At 38.9% G+C, this 15,559-nt stretch overlaps 1 protein-coding gene across 2 annotated transcripts in view; it reads right to left on the minus strand.

Moving 5' to 3' along the window:
* Positions 1-4,695: 4,695 nt before the first annotated feature.
* Positions 4,696-15,559, minus strand: part of kank4 (KN motif and ankyrin repeat domains 4) — a 69,373-nt gene continuing 58,509 nt past the window's right edge. For both annotated transcript variants that reach the window (XM_038715289.1, XM_038715290.1), the window contains exons 4-10: positions 13,633-13,726; positions 11,026-11,301; positions 9,809-9,893; positions 9,247-9,466; positions 8,929-9,071; positions 8,126-8,326; positions 4,696-5,860 (exon numbers count right to left, since the gene is read on the minus strand). In XM_038715289.1, the coding sequence (XP_038571217.1) occupies positions 5,741-5,860; positions 8,126-8,326; positions 8,929-9,071; positions 9,247-9,466; positions 9,809-9,893; positions 11,026-11,301; positions 13,633-13,726 (1,139 nt within the window). In that variant the 3' untranslated portion in view covers positions 4,696-5,740. The remainder of the gene's footprint in view (positions 5,861-8,125; positions 8,327-8,928; positions 9,072-9,246; positions 9,467-9,808; positions 9,894-11,025; positions 11,302-13,632; positions 13,727-15,559) is intronic.

Below are 15,559 nucleotides of genomic sequence, written 5' to 3' on the forward strand. Positions count from 1 at the left end.
CCTAGGTATTTACCCCTTTGATGCTATACGTGCTAATAGCTCTCACTAGTATTTATTGCTGCTCTTACTAGTATCTAGTGTCACTTGTAGATATCTTATTGTATTGATGCTTTATTGATGCTTGTATGATGTTCCTCAAATTTAAGTCTTTGGAAAAAATGAAGTAATGAGAAAATGTTACTGAAGAAACCTTTTGGATGAGGTGGAATGCCTTCAAGACATCTTCACCAAGGTTAGTCTAGATATAATTTTACAGTACTTTAGAAGTACTTTGAAAAGAGACCATTGTTCTCGCTCAGTTAGCAATCTTACCACATGGTAATACCACCATCTGCTGGTCACTGATTTTCATTACACCATATAATGGTGGGACACTGGGACAGTGTGTCAGATAACAGTTTCAAAGATTACGCATAATGATCTAGTAGCACTTACTGCACAATATCACCTTCATTCTTGTGAAATGGGGAATATTTTCAATTGATTTCTGTGTAGAAATGGCACTATGGGTATATATTGTTGTTACAGATCAATCTCTGGGTTTGTTTTTTTTCTGTTTTAAGCAACAACAAAAAAATGAATATAACCTAGTTTAACAACCACAACACAAAGTGATTTACTTGTAAATGTTGTTCAGGCTGCAATTAAGATAACTGATAGGAAATGCTATGTGTATCAAGTAGCATAGTCTGACATGTAGTTTTTATATTAAAATTACAGGTTAGTTTAATGACCAATCTGACTTTTGTCACATACTGTAAATTACAATTACTTTAATTACTCACTACTGTGTTATACAGTAGTGAGTAATTAAAGTAATTGTAATTAGATTAAAGCATGACTTATATTAAAGCATTTTGTGCATTTCCCAAATGAAAATAAGGGCTGGTTTCAGAAGCATCACTGAAATAAATAACAATGCAGACATCATCTTATCTTTGCAGTAGCTGCTGTTTTCTGTTGGAAATGATAGAGAACAAAATGAAATGGGTATCTAATACGTTTTAAATCTTGAAATTAATTTATTTATTTAGAAGTAGTTCTCTGGTTTGCAACATATAAGCCCATTGTACATGGAATATTTTAGAGAGGTACAGGTTTTTACATTTGACTGTCATGTACATACACTTCAATTTTCAGATGGGTGCTCATACAAGGGAGATATTACCCTTATAGTTTAAGACAGTGTCAAATCTGCTTCATATTTTCCCCACAAATATCAAAGGTAGCATTAAAGGGCACATGACACAATCCACAACCTTGTTAAATCACACACGTACTATACCACCCAACCAAAGGTTAGCTGAATAATCACATCATTAGGGAACACTCAGCATAATTTCCAATCATCCAAATTCCCTTCCAACAGAATCCCCAGAATATTTGTCCATGCATACATAAGTACACTATATAGGGTAAAAATATATCATTTGGAATAAATACATAATATAATAATTTTTTTTAGAGCAAACTGTCAGTCAATACTTGTTATATATTTTTCACAATACTGTATGTACATGTATTTGGCTGAATTTACAGGGACAGATAAAACTATATACTTAACCCCATGTGAAACAGATTGATTTCAGTTCTTTGGTTGCTGAGCCAGTTATGAAACCTTATTACATCTGGGTCACACTGGATTAAACATATGGATGCAATTTACCTTAAGATTTAACACACAGGCACGGAAGACCAGATGTACCAGATATTTTACAAAGCACAGATCGGATCATCCTTTGGTTGTCTGAAATGTGGAAAGCTACACAGACTCTAATCTTCATCCCTTAATATACAAACAACCAATAATGATCAGATGTGCTGAAATTCTGTTTTTGATCCTGTGTAAATGCAGCCTCGTGTTGAGAAAATATGTGCTACTTTGTGACGCAACAAATGACGATGATCTGATTGCTAAGACACTTCATATATATATATATATATATAATGTTAAAAAATGTCCACTGTTGCTAAGTAAATTAAGCCACTGTATATACTACTATATAATCATGATGCCTAATATAATCAGTCTATCTTCATGTCAATCTATATAGTCCCATATTAGCACCCACATTAATAGTGTCTGGGAGTACTGGTGCATGATCAGTGGTCAGATCACACTGCATCTCAGAAAAAAAGTTGTTAAATTAGGCATGGCAATATACACTCACCGACCACTTTATCAGGTACACCTGTTCAATTGCTTGTCAACACAAAAAGCTAATCAGCCAATCACATGGCAGCAACTCAGTACATTTAGGCATGTAGACGTGGTCAAGACAACTTGCTGAAGCTCAAACCGAGCATCTGAATGGGGAAGAAAGGGGATTTAGCTGACTTTGAACATGGCATGGTTGTTGGAGTCAGACGGGCTGGTCTGAGTATTTCAGAAACTGCTGATCTACTGGGATTTTCACGCACAATATTCTAAGGTTTACAGAGAATGGTCCAAAAAAGAGAAACTATCTCGTGAGCGGCAGTTGTGTAAACATAAATGCCTTGATGTCAGAGGTCCGAGGAGAATGGACAGACTGGTTCAAGATAACAGAAAGGTAACAGTAACTCAAATAACCACTTGTTACAACCAAGGTATGCAGAATACCATCTCTGAACAAACAACACGTCAAACCTTGAAGCAGATGGGCTACAGCAGCAGAAGACAACACCGGGTACCAGTCCTGTCAGCTAAGAACACAATGTGACTGCAGCATGTGACTGCATGCTACAATTTGCACAGGCTCACCAAAATTGGACAATAAAAGATTGGAAAAGCGTTGTCTGGTCTGATGAGTCACAATTTCAGCTGTGACATTCAGATGGTAGGGTCAGAATTTTCCGTAAACAACATATAAGCATGGATCCATCTTGCCTTGAATGTGGTGTAATGATGTGGGGGATATTTTCTTGGCACACTTTGGGCCCCTTAGTACCGTAGTATTGAGCATCGTTTAAACTCAACAGCCTACCTGAGTATTGTTCCTGACCATGTCCATCCCTTTATGACCACAGTGTACCAATCCTCTGATGGCTACTTCCAGCAGGATAATGCACCATGTCACAAAGCTCAAATCATCTCAAACTGGTTTCTTGAACATGACAATGAGTTGACTATTCTCCAATGGCCTCCACAGTTACCAGATCTCAATCCAATAGAGCACTTTTGGGATGTGGTGGAACGGGAGACTCACATCATGGATGTACAGCCGACAAATCTGCAGCAACTCCGTGATGCTATCATGTCAATATGGACCAAAGCCTCTGAGGAATGTTTCCAACAGAGTGTATGCCACGAAGAATTAAGGCAGTTCTGAAGGCAAAAGGGGGTTTAACCCGGTACTAGGTGCAAGGTGTACCTAATAAAGTGGTCGGTGTTGAGTGTAGATTTATTATGACTAAACAAACCAATGCATTATAAGAGCTAAGAAGTTTAATTTGTCAGTAAGAAACAAATGCTGAATACTCTCCAGAGTTCACTGTGATCCAAGTCTTTGACCACAATGTTGCCTCTGTAGAAAGTTATTAATTTTGTCTTATCATAAAGACTGACTGGACCGTCACAGACCACGTATATGGCAGTTGTTAAAATGAGTGGTATTCCCCTTTAAATTCAACCTTAAGTAATCCCTGCAAATCCCCGGCATTATTTAAAGAGGCACTGCACCAAATTTACACTTGAAAGGTCAGTTAGCCGCCATGAGGAGCACTACTCAGCTTGGAAAAACAATATTTTAATATCTTCTCTGGAGGAGTTTGTCAGTGTCAGTGAAAATAACCCAGATGATACCTTCAGGGTTATCTTGGAGCATTATGGGGTATGCTTCTTTCATTTTGACCATTCTTTTTAAATTTACGCAACTTCATGTAAATTTAAATTTTCAAAAAAAAGTTATTGGTTACATCCACCAGTCATGATCCTTCTCCAGAAGGGTGAAAACACTCCTCCAGATGTCTGTTTACTTGTAAATGTATTGATCCCTTTGTTTCCTGTAAACTTCCTGACCTGCTGGACATTTTGGGGATTTCTGCAGGGGTCACTGAAGGGGAGCTGTTAAGTTGTAAACATTGTATCAGACCAGTACTCTTGTTTTAAGAAACTTTAGGAATATAGGTGTAGGTTTGTGTAAAACAGAAGAAAAAGACCACATTCCCTGAAGCACATCTCACCTTTCATCTGATTAAGGCTAGACCAACACCTCTTTCCCTACCTAGTTTCTGACTGAAAAGGTAGTATTCCATTAGTATTGCTTCTTTTAGGACTGCAAGCCATAAACAACCCATTACTTTCACATCTTGTTAGTTCACCATTTGAAATATGAATGCCTTGAGGCAGGAACAAAGTAAACTAGTTAGTAACTTGAAGACAGGTAGCACAGATCTTTGTAATCAAGATTTTCTTATAATAAATGTATTTAGTCACACATGGTAAAACTATCAAAAGTCATTCCTATGTCTGCCATATCCACTGACTACTGTATGTCTATGACTATGTCTCTGTTAGTCCCATGATCCATGCCAGTATAGTTACTTGCTACATGTTTTCTTGGAATGTATCACAGCCAGCCTGACATTCATTGTGCATTTTGTAGCAGTTGCATACATGATTTGATTTGAAACGAGCAGGCGAACAAGACATACATTATATTTGAACTGAGGGAAGAAGAAAGAGAGAGATGTTAATCATAAGAACAGACAGTATTACAACATACTGTTATTTAGTACTATAAGACAGCCAGTAGGGGAATAACTGTGTATTGGCATGCAGCACCTCCTGAACAGTGCAGTCCTCTTCTTAGAAGACTTTTGTCTTTCTTTAATCTGGTTATACGGTGGTTATAAAAATCATTTCCTTTGTGCCCAACAGAAACATTTTATCTCCAACTAAGTTTTACAGTTTTTCAGTATTTCACAGATGTTGATCACCATGTCCCGTATGTGAAAAACATCATTACTATTGCAAAAACAATACATTAAATGATATCAAATATCCACTGAATAATGGGAAATTCGACTAAAGTTCTATTCTTTTTTTCAGTTTTCTAATTCGCTGTTTTGGAGATAAATAGGTTCTTTTGGACATCTATATTAGAGAGGCCTATTTACTGTACACGAACACAATAAAAAAGTGCAGTAGAAAATACAGTTTCTGTGTTTGTATATGATTATATTCTGTTAATATCATTCTACATACTATGTTCTCAATAATGGCTTATGTCCAAATATGACAAGGATGATGTCAATGTCACAAAAGAAAAAATAGAAATAATGTCATATTCAATATCGTATATTTGACAGGTAGATCATGTGCTTAGTATTTTGCTTGAAGAGAAAGTTGATGATAAGAACCCTTGACAATCCGTCCATCCCTGGTCCCTCGTTATATTCTCACCATATCCCGTCAATCACACTTGTCAGTATGGTAATTTCTTATCATCAATCCAACCGGCCCCCCTTTGTTGTCTGTCCACTGAGTGGTTGATGCAGCATATCCATAAACACCCACTGGGCATGTTGGCAGAGATGTGGAAGAAGAATGTGGGCATAAATGGCTAGACACCCTCAGAAGTGTATATGTAGTTCCACAGTAAACAGAGCGTATCCACTTTTTCCACTGGTCACACAGTCTTGTATGGTGTCATCTTGCCTTAAATTCAACCTTTTCCCTCTTTGTTGGTGGGCAGAGGGTCTTGGAAATTGAAGGGTTGTGGGTCAGTTAGCTGAAAGTAAACAGGTTTGGCCTGGCTCAGAGGAGGTCTGTGGTAGATGAGGGCTCAGAGGCTCGGGTCTCAGCATGGGCCTTCAGAAGGTCAACTATGTCTTGGTGGGAGCCTCCCTCTGCCACCGATTGTGCTGTCTGTCCATTCTGTGGAAAAACAGAAAGAAAATGTCATACTTTCCTATCAAAGAAATTGCAGTGGGTGTTCTTATCCTGACAGTGGCAGTGTTGTGTTGCTCCTTGTCTAGCAAGTGGGTATTTACAGTATGTTTGCATCTGCCCTGACACAGGCAATACTACTATGGTAACATTACTGGAAGACCTGGGTTCAGTTTCTAGAAAAAAAAAAATCTAGAAATGCCAAATATTCGTTGAGAATATGATTTGTCATGTTTCTGTAAATATTATCTAATTTTCTTCCCAAATTACACATCAAAATGTGCAACAAAGATTGTAATAATATCCCCGGATAAGCTTCTTTGCATCGTGCATGATAATAAGCCTGGGGAGGTTTGGTAGGGAAAGTGAAATGGGAGAAAGACAAAAAAGACATAAATAAAAAACACTATACTTTCTCCAGGAGCAATATGAATACTACAAAACCTATGAAAATCAAAATATATGTAATGTACAAGGTTTAAAGAGAACTGTCTGTCTATTGCTCATCTTAAACACACATGATGATTTTGGTGCTCTTACTGAAGTCTTTATTTTCAATTTCTGTAATCATCACCATCTCAGATATTTCTGTCTCTCATTAAACTCAACATACTTAATACCTATGGAACAAGTCATGCTCCACTAGCAGTTATCAAAAATGAGAATGCTACATCTATATTTGCATTAATGCTGCTTGTTACTTCCTGCATCATTCTCACAGTTTGTCTTGGTGTTTCCTATTCATTTGTCTAATCAAAGACTAGATATTAGATATTACAGCAAACTAGAGCAGACAAGGCTGCATACTGAGAGAGACCTCTTGTCTCATGGGAACACAGATGTCTCAGAACAGTGTGAATGCTCTGAATTATACTTTATGTAAATTTCACAAACCTGTTGATTTACTTGCATATCATCAAATATTGCTTGCCAGAGCTGCATATTTTCTCAGTTTTTAGATGTTTGTCCCCCACTACCATTAAATATAGTGTATGTGCTCACAAGTTGTCATGTACACAGTAAATGATGGCTGAGTTAAAGGATAATTGCAGGATACTTCTGTATAGACAAATATCGGTCATGCATATGGTACAGTCAAATTCTGGTCAAACAACCTACAAACTGAACTGCTGTACTGAGTTTTCATGATTTAGGCTAATTGTTGAGAACACATGAAGTGAGGTGAATTCTAATCCCCCTGGGAATTGGTAGGAAAATGTTGTATATATGCCATAATGTTATAGTATTGTTGGAAGCAATGACATGCAGTGACAATACTTGTATCCTTTGGGTACTAGAATCACAGTTGGACACAGGTGTGGAGCAGCTGCAGTGTTGGAACAGTGTTAACGACAGTGCTCAAAAGATTGTTTGCAAGGGGTAAGTCCACTGGCAGAGCAAGATACCATATGTAATATGACCATTCTTTGAATGGGAACCTCAGACTGCAGAGGGGAATCTAGAGGAATCAATTGTATACTAGGTTAAACTATAAATCTCCCATGCGTGGGCCAGGCACCAACTACTGGTCACCTAATGCTAACCACAGGGACAGCTTGCACTGACTGTGTGACCATTCATGTAGTACGAGCAGCAGATAACCAGCTGTTGAAATGAAGCAGTGATCCCAGGCTTCTCAGTAAAGAATTAAACAAAACAAAACAAAAACAGCACAGATAGGAAGTCTCAGGTTCCCCATCAGTAGGGATCAGTGTCTTCCCTGCTACTTGCTCCATGTATAAATGCATGCTATTGTGGGAGTAAGAGGTGAATCCATACCAAAGCCATGTTTTTTTACTACAGAGAGCAGCTCAATTTGTCTCTGTATTTTATAAACATGTTTAAACACAGGTCTGTCAGTGAGCATATTTGGTGTGGGATGAGCCGCATTCTGTTATTCCCACAACATTGTGATATATTTTAAACTTGGCAGCGCACTAAGGCAACAGTTCACCCATGGGACTGCATGCTAAAACATCAGTGGAGCCACACTGTTTATGTAGTGACGTGCAAAGTACAGATCTGTAGATGCCTCAATTGATGCCCAGTTACAAGAAAAAAATATAAACTGTTTGAGGATACTCATGTACACATCCTAGAGGGAAGGTATGGACAATCTGAAGCTCTTGAAAAGGTCTTACTGTATGTCTTACTGGATGAGACATCACTGGGGGAAGAGACAACACATTCAGGAGGGCTCTCACCTTTGATACCTTCTAAACCATTTTGATGGAGAGTTTGAATTATCTTCACCTTGTCTGTGAGGCAGGTGTCACAGCGACCTGTCTCCATCAGCAAACGAACGATATGTGTGTGTCCATGTTCACAGGCGCACATCAAGGCTGTGGAGCCCTCGCGGTCCTGGGCATTTACATCCGCGCCGCAGCTCAGGAGCAGCTTCACCATGGCAACTCGACCGTGGCTCACTGCAAGCATGAGTGCCGTCTGGCCTGCCTAGAGAAACAGTGAGAAATACAGAGAATTAGAATTAAACAGTGAGAGGGCAGTTTTGAGGGGGAGATAATGAGATAAATGTATAGAGATGCAGGGTTGAAAAATGAGGGAGGAAAAGAAGGATAGAAGAAGAAGAAGAAGAAGAAGAAGAGAAGGAAAGGTGAGTGAAAGTGAAAAATTAAGAGTAAAGATTTATGTTTTCAAATTAAACTTTCATATCTGGGGTATATGTATGAGAGCCTCAAAGTTCTGCTTGGAGATCATACACTACTTTGTGAGAGTACATTTAAGGGTTCCCTTGACCAAAGTATGCTTTAAGTCTAACATGCTTTTTCTTCCCATTTATAAATTTTGGTTGGTATGCACTACAGATGGACTTCCTGTCGAAAAAAAATGCTGATGTTATGGTGTATTCCTGTAAGTGACTTGTAATCATTTCCTAACATGCTCTGATTTCCCCAGAGGATGTATCCAATTCCCAGACTTACTGTCCCTGAAATACAACTTCCTTTACAACAATAAAACATCATACAACACAGCAAATCCTTTGATATTCAGTATATTCAGGGGAACTGATATGTCAGTGCAAGCATGTATATTACCTGTCTGGAGCATGCATTGACGTCACCCAGTTTCAACAGTTGTTGTGCCACTTCCAGATCATCAGGGGTCTCAGCAGCTGTCAGTGCAGCAAGCATCACTGGGGTATAGCCTGCCTTGTTCACATTGTCTGTCTCACATAGACCTGAATACACAAACACAATGTTTTACTGAGTAAAGAGAGCATTTTGTACAGTTTTGTGCAGGGTTTAAATGCCTTATCTAGCAAATGTCTTTAGATAGATCAATTGTGTTTCTGCATTTATGCTCTTCTGTTTTCCATTCCACTGTGTGTGTTGCTGTGTGTGTTTGCATCTCACCAGTATCTAGCAGCAGTTTCACCACAGGGAAGTTTGAATGCGACACACTGTAGTGGAGGGCCATATTCCCATTGCCGTCTGTCAAGTTAACGACATATGGCAGAAGAGTGGGTGTGGTCATGCCCACTTGTCGCAGGTATAATCTGACAGTATCAGCCTGTGAGTTTTTCTGACTGGAAACCTTGAACCACTCCTGGTAGAGCACCACTAAAACCTGGCGCTGAGGAGAGAGGAATAATAGAAATTATATAAATGAAAAAGATGCCAGTGGCAGCATTTTTATTGTTTCCTGAACATAATCTTTACTGTTTGGGCTGTTAAGCAGCTTGCATTTTCAGCCTGAGAAATGACACTGTAAACCACATTTCTCCACAAAAATTGTTTTTATCACTGTTTGAGAAACAAAATTTGGAAAGTGAAAAGGGCGTCATTTTTGCAGAATTAGAAAAAGATACACACAAGGCAAAAGCCTATAGTTGATACAGTGTGGAGGTCAACTTTTCAGATTTGATAAAGTACATAAAATCATCTCCCACAGCTGTCAGCTAAAAGAAATTCTTACCATTTCTTTATCTGGGGATGAAACCTCTTCCATGCGGTCTTTTACATAGAGGCAGGCATCTATAAAACTCTTGTCAACTTTCTCCCTGGAAACAAAGGCCAGATGACACAGTAAGGGGCAGTCTTTTTTTTATACCCATCTTAGATCTTTTTTTTTTATTATTTGTTTTTGGGTCAAGAACATTCATGCAGACCTGTACAAGTCATTTTGTACATCTCAAACAGCACTAAACCTGAGTGGATGACACTCTCACTGTGTACTGTACTCCAGCCATAACATGGAATGATCTGACATGTGCTGAGTGATAAGTTAATACAGTTCCTGTTTTCTCCTAGGGACCCCGCCTAATGTCGAGCCCTGGGGCACTCAAGGAAATGAAGTGTGTCTGTGTGCCTCTATTAGATTGAGAGCAGCTTATACTGAGTCGGGGAGGAGCAAGTTATGTGAAGCTACTGTACATTAAAGTGTATGTGGAAGCAGGTGTGCATTTAGTGTGTATGTGTATAGACAGAGGCTTATAGTGTGTGAGTGTGGCAGTGAGTCTGTGCAAAATATTAAGAAGTAAGCAGGGGTGTACGAAGTGTAAGTAGTTATGAGTGTGTTTTAACTAGATTTCTGGATTGTGTGCGTTTGTGTGTGTGTTTGTGTGTGTATGTATGAGAAGCGTCATTCAGCACCTGTCTCTGACAAAGTATATAGACTAGCTGGCCACAAAACAAAGCACTTATTGTGCTTACCTGACATCACACATCTTTATGGATGCATTTTACGTGATATGACTGTGTTGTGCTTAAATATATTCCGTGCATTGACTGTGTTTACATTCTTTCATTCAATTTATGATATGAGGAACAGTGGGGAGGTCTACTTAATTTTATTTTTTTAATGTGAGACTATTCAGTGCGGTTGTCATGTTTTTTTTTTTTTTTTATTCTCTAATTGACAGCGTAGAACACTGTGAGGATAAGGTTTGCAGCTGAGAGCTTTGATAAATCTGAAAAAAGAAGACGGAGACAATTTTTCAACTTGCCTCCTGTATTCTTCACTATAAACAATCTCTACTAGCAACATAAAGCAGTCCATGCTGGCCAGTCATTCATTAGGTAAACACGTGGTATTTCTGTTGCCACTATAGCCCCGAAGTATAATTACATTTGCATAGGCTCCCTAGCTACCCTAACTCACAAGTATAAATTAAGCTTTACTGTCTTTCTCACCCTTCAGCCTGTTCTTCCAGGAGCTCCTGGCTGACGTCTGGATCCAGCAGGCCTCTTTCACTCTCCTTCTCTGCAGCCACTGCACCTCCTTCCTCAGCTGAGACCTCTGCATCCTTCTGTTGGGTCTCTCCTCCCTCCTCAGACTTCTCTGCTGGCTGAAACTCCGTCTCCTTTTCCTTCTCTACCTCTGGTTCTGAGCTGTCCTCCTCTTCCTCCTCCACCTCCACCTTTGCCTTCTCATCTCCACTAGACTCTTCGCTGGATGTCGTCTCATAGCTGGAGTAGGACAAAAACAAGTGGACATATTATTCACATTATAGCATCTATAATAAAGCTTTTGTGAACTCTAGTCTGTGTTTAAAGACTGTATGTGACAACCTTTGCCTAAAAAGTGAGAAAATAGAAGAAATTCATCTTTAAATTATGCAGGTGAGACAACATTTTGTGGGCTGTGGAGCATTTAACTCATGTTTCTTCACTAAAAGTAAGCAGGTGTACAGAAATTAGACATATACGGAAGCAGCCACATTGATGAAACACCTAAGCAGGTAAAAACAAAGCAGTAAAGTCAACATAGGCCAAGGCTAGATAAATACTAACAGGTCATTCCCCTCTAGACCTCAAGCGTGACATGAAAAAGATGCTTGTCTAATACTAACTTCGCCCACATATCCAAAACATCCTTCACACAGTTAAACGTATACATGAAAATCCACAGGTATATTTTTGTATGCTTACATTTGAAACCTTGGACAAAACACAACATTTTCAAGGCTGATGATATATTTAGAGCTGTGGTTATTTCTGGTGGTGTAGGGTGTGTGTGTGTGTGTGTGTGTGTGTGTGTGTGTGTGAGAGAGCATGTGATCATTGGGGTGTATTATGAAGGAACCTCTGTGAAGCCAATGATCAGATAAGTCTTATTTTGAATGCCACTGATTCATGCTTATTTGTTGACACACACACATGCACACACACTGAGGCACCACACCACAAGAGGCATTCAGGGGGCCACAGCATTCCCTGGATTCCAGAGGAGCTCAAGGGAGAGCAAAGAAAGGTTAGACTATCCAAAGAGAAAAAGTACAAACAGCAGCCCACATCCTGTTGTGGGCAGAAGCTTAAAGATAGTCAAAGAAAATATTGTTGTCTAATATGTTTGTCTCATTATAAATAGAAACTGCTCAATTTTGTTCGGGATCGAGCAGTGTAACATAGAAACGGAGAGATATTTTTTGTCAGGAAGACAAATCTGGACTATCTTATATAACTTATTAATGGTATGGCCTTTCTTATAAAACACACTTAGTGTATTTTTATAAAAGAGTAGATCCTTACAATACCAGTAATAATGTATTATTTGTTTGGAGAATAGCTGTGCAGCTATATTTGCAGGTCATTCTAAAACAGGGAGGAAGAAATAGACACACCTTTATTCTTCCAACAACTACCATCTGCTTACTTAAAATTCATTAGCTTTTAAAAGCACGTACACACACAAATACACACACTGCATCCAGCATCAGCAAATGCTGACATAAGCACACTTGCACAAAGCACTGAGGTATCATCAATACTGACAAAAATATGCACACACACCACATAATGTACAACACATTGCATGCATTCATATGCACACACATTCACACTCTCAGTAGCAGCAGTGAGGTCATATTCAGGGCAGTGTGTCTTCAAATGAGCCTTGAAACTAACAGCATGAATCAGATGTGCGAAACAAAGCTGGACTTATTCCACAGTCCATGTGGTCAAACTCAGACGAACAATGAGAAAGCTGTCTGGGCTTTCGTCGGCTACCTACAAAATTAGTAAGAATTCATGCTGCATCATTAACAAATGCACAGTTATTTAAAAAAAGAAAATCATGAATCAACAAAATAGACAATGACACTGAGTTAACCTGTAAGCTGGTGACCATCATCTATTATTATGCTTACATTTTATTTGTACTAATTTTCTAGAGACAGGTGGGATAGACTAGTATGTAAAATATTGTTGCCAGTGGATTACTAAAATATAAATATGAACAAGTATTTACCTGGTTAAAATTCTCCATGATGAATATGAACAAAATCCTACTAATTAGCCTATATGGGCAATAGATTTGAGCACAATATAGTCTGACTGTACTTTTTTATTTTTCGTAAAGTGTATACTTTACTTTTATTACACTTAATATCATTAATACGGTCTAGGACCTGCTCTCTATAAAAGTGCCCTGAGATAATTTCTGTTATGATTTGGTGCAATATTAATAAAACTGAATTTAAAGTTTTCTGGCTAACCAGCTAATCCAGATGAAGCCATTTTGCAGAATGTTACACATTAAACCTGGCAACGCTGAAAAATTAAAGATATGTAATCCATGTCTTTGAAGAATGTCTTAAATTAAATCAGGATACAATAGAACATTACATTCAGTTTTTCTGCAATAACGTCCACAAAGGATGCCTAAGGGTTAATTATCATTTAGAAGTAAAACAGTAACAAGACATGCATGGGCACAACTAAAAATGTACAACACACTGCAGCCCACATGAAGATATTAATCATGTAGAGATTGGACACTGATCAAAAAGAAGATTTTACCCTCCATTCACCCCAACAAACTTGAGGTTTTTCTTGGCTCCTTTGTTCCCCTGCTTGTCAGCAACACCGTTTTTCTTCATAATAGATTTGAGACCTGGTGGAGAAGAGGACAGAGAGAGGGGGAGAAAGAGGAATGAAAAAGGGAGGGTGGGAAAAATTCATTAGGCCTTTGTAGAATTTGAGTGTTAGTGTTTACAGTATGTGTTGTAAATGCTCCGTACTTGTATAGCGCCTTTCTAGTCTTTTCGACCACTCAAAGCGCTTTTACACTACATCTGCATTCACCAGTCACACACATTCATACACTGAGCCTAAGTGCTCAAACGGAAACTAACATTCACACTCATTCATACACTGGCGGAACAGCCGCCAGGGGCAAATCGGGGTTCAGTATCTTGCCCAAGGACACTTCGACACGCAACCAGGGAGAGCCAAGGATTGAACCACCAACCTTCCGATTAACGGCTAACCCGCTCTACCTCCTGAGCCACAGCCGCCCATGTAGCACATGTCTATGTAGCACGATGCCAGACAATTCATATTCTGTGTCACTTTTGGCATTTTCTCATACCTAAATACAAAACATAGAAGGTTGTTGTCAGTGGCTTCTATGAGCATTTAAGATCTACCACCCTTTTTGTTAAGGTATAGCTCAGTAGTACTTTAAAACTACTTGATTTAGGTTAGGAAGACAGCACATTCATGGTTACTAACCAGTGTCGCCATCACAACTTGAACCATAGCTAGATGTATGATTTGACACTCACTTCAACCCTTCGTAAACTTGCTGTCAATGAATGCATGAGTGCAATGAGAATGGACTTGCAGACTGGTTACCCCTAACTGTATAAGGTCATTGAATGTTTGAATGACAATGAAAATTATGTAAAATATATATTATCTTTGTAAGATTTTAGACCAACATGTTCAACCTCCAGTAGCGTTCCTAAGACTTGTTACCTATAGCTTTATAACAGTTTAAACTTTGTAGTTGAATAGCCTCTAGAAGAGGATGTCTACCTACGTACAAACATGCAGACACTGTTGCTCCATTTTCTGTTCAAATATAAGTTTCTATAAACATATAATTATAAAAAATTTCTGAAGGAGTGTATTTTTGTCCAGCAAAGAAAGAAAATTAGGCTCAGTAAAAGCAATACATCAAACTGATATTGGTAGCTCATGAGACCACAGACAATGGTTGACACACACTGGCTGAATTTCCTTGTGCACGCGTATATGGTCCACTGCCTGTATGTGTATCCCTTAGAAAACACGTTGAGCCTGGATGATATTTAAGAATCTCTCAATACAATTACAAGAAAGTAAATGGTAAATAGATTGCATTTATATAGCACTTTTTATACCTTACCGGAGGTGCAAGACTCTGGCCTACCCGTCGGGAGCAACTCAGTGTCTTGCTCAAGGACACTTGGACATGTGGAAAGGAGGAGCCGGGTATTATATATACCACTTTATGATCAATGCACAACCCGCTCTACCTCCTGAGCCTTATCAATTAGTAAAGCTCATCATATGGAATAACTGTGTTTGCAGGGGTAAGAGAAGCTAGGTCTCCATCTGTATACTCCAGACAGATGGAGGCGGGCAGCTCTGGCTCAGGAGGTGGAGCGGGTTGCCCACTAATCGGAAAATCGGCAGTTTAATCCCCGGCTCCTCCTCAAAGTGTCCTTGGGCAAGTCACTGAACCCCAAATTGCCCCTGATGGCTGTTCTATTGGTATATGAATCTGACATCTGTTTCACCACTTAGGCTCAGTGTATGAATGGGTGAATGCAAGGAAACAGCACTTTGAGAGGTCTAGAAGTTAAGAAAGGCGCTATACAAATACAGAGCATTTACATTTACAAAGAAGTCTGTCCTCTGTACGACACTGTCAAGAAAAATGACTTTTCTCTGCCTGACA

Source organism: Micropterus salmoides, unplaced genomic scaffold (genome assembly GCF_014851395.1).
Source record: "Micropterus salmoides isolate LMB-PRFRI ecotype aquatic unplaced genomic scaffold, ASM1485139v1 Ms_hic_scaffold_13, whole genome shotgun sequence".
NCBI lineage: Eukaryota > Metazoa > Chordata > Actinopteri > Centrarchiformes > Centrarchidae > Micropterus > Micropterus salmoides.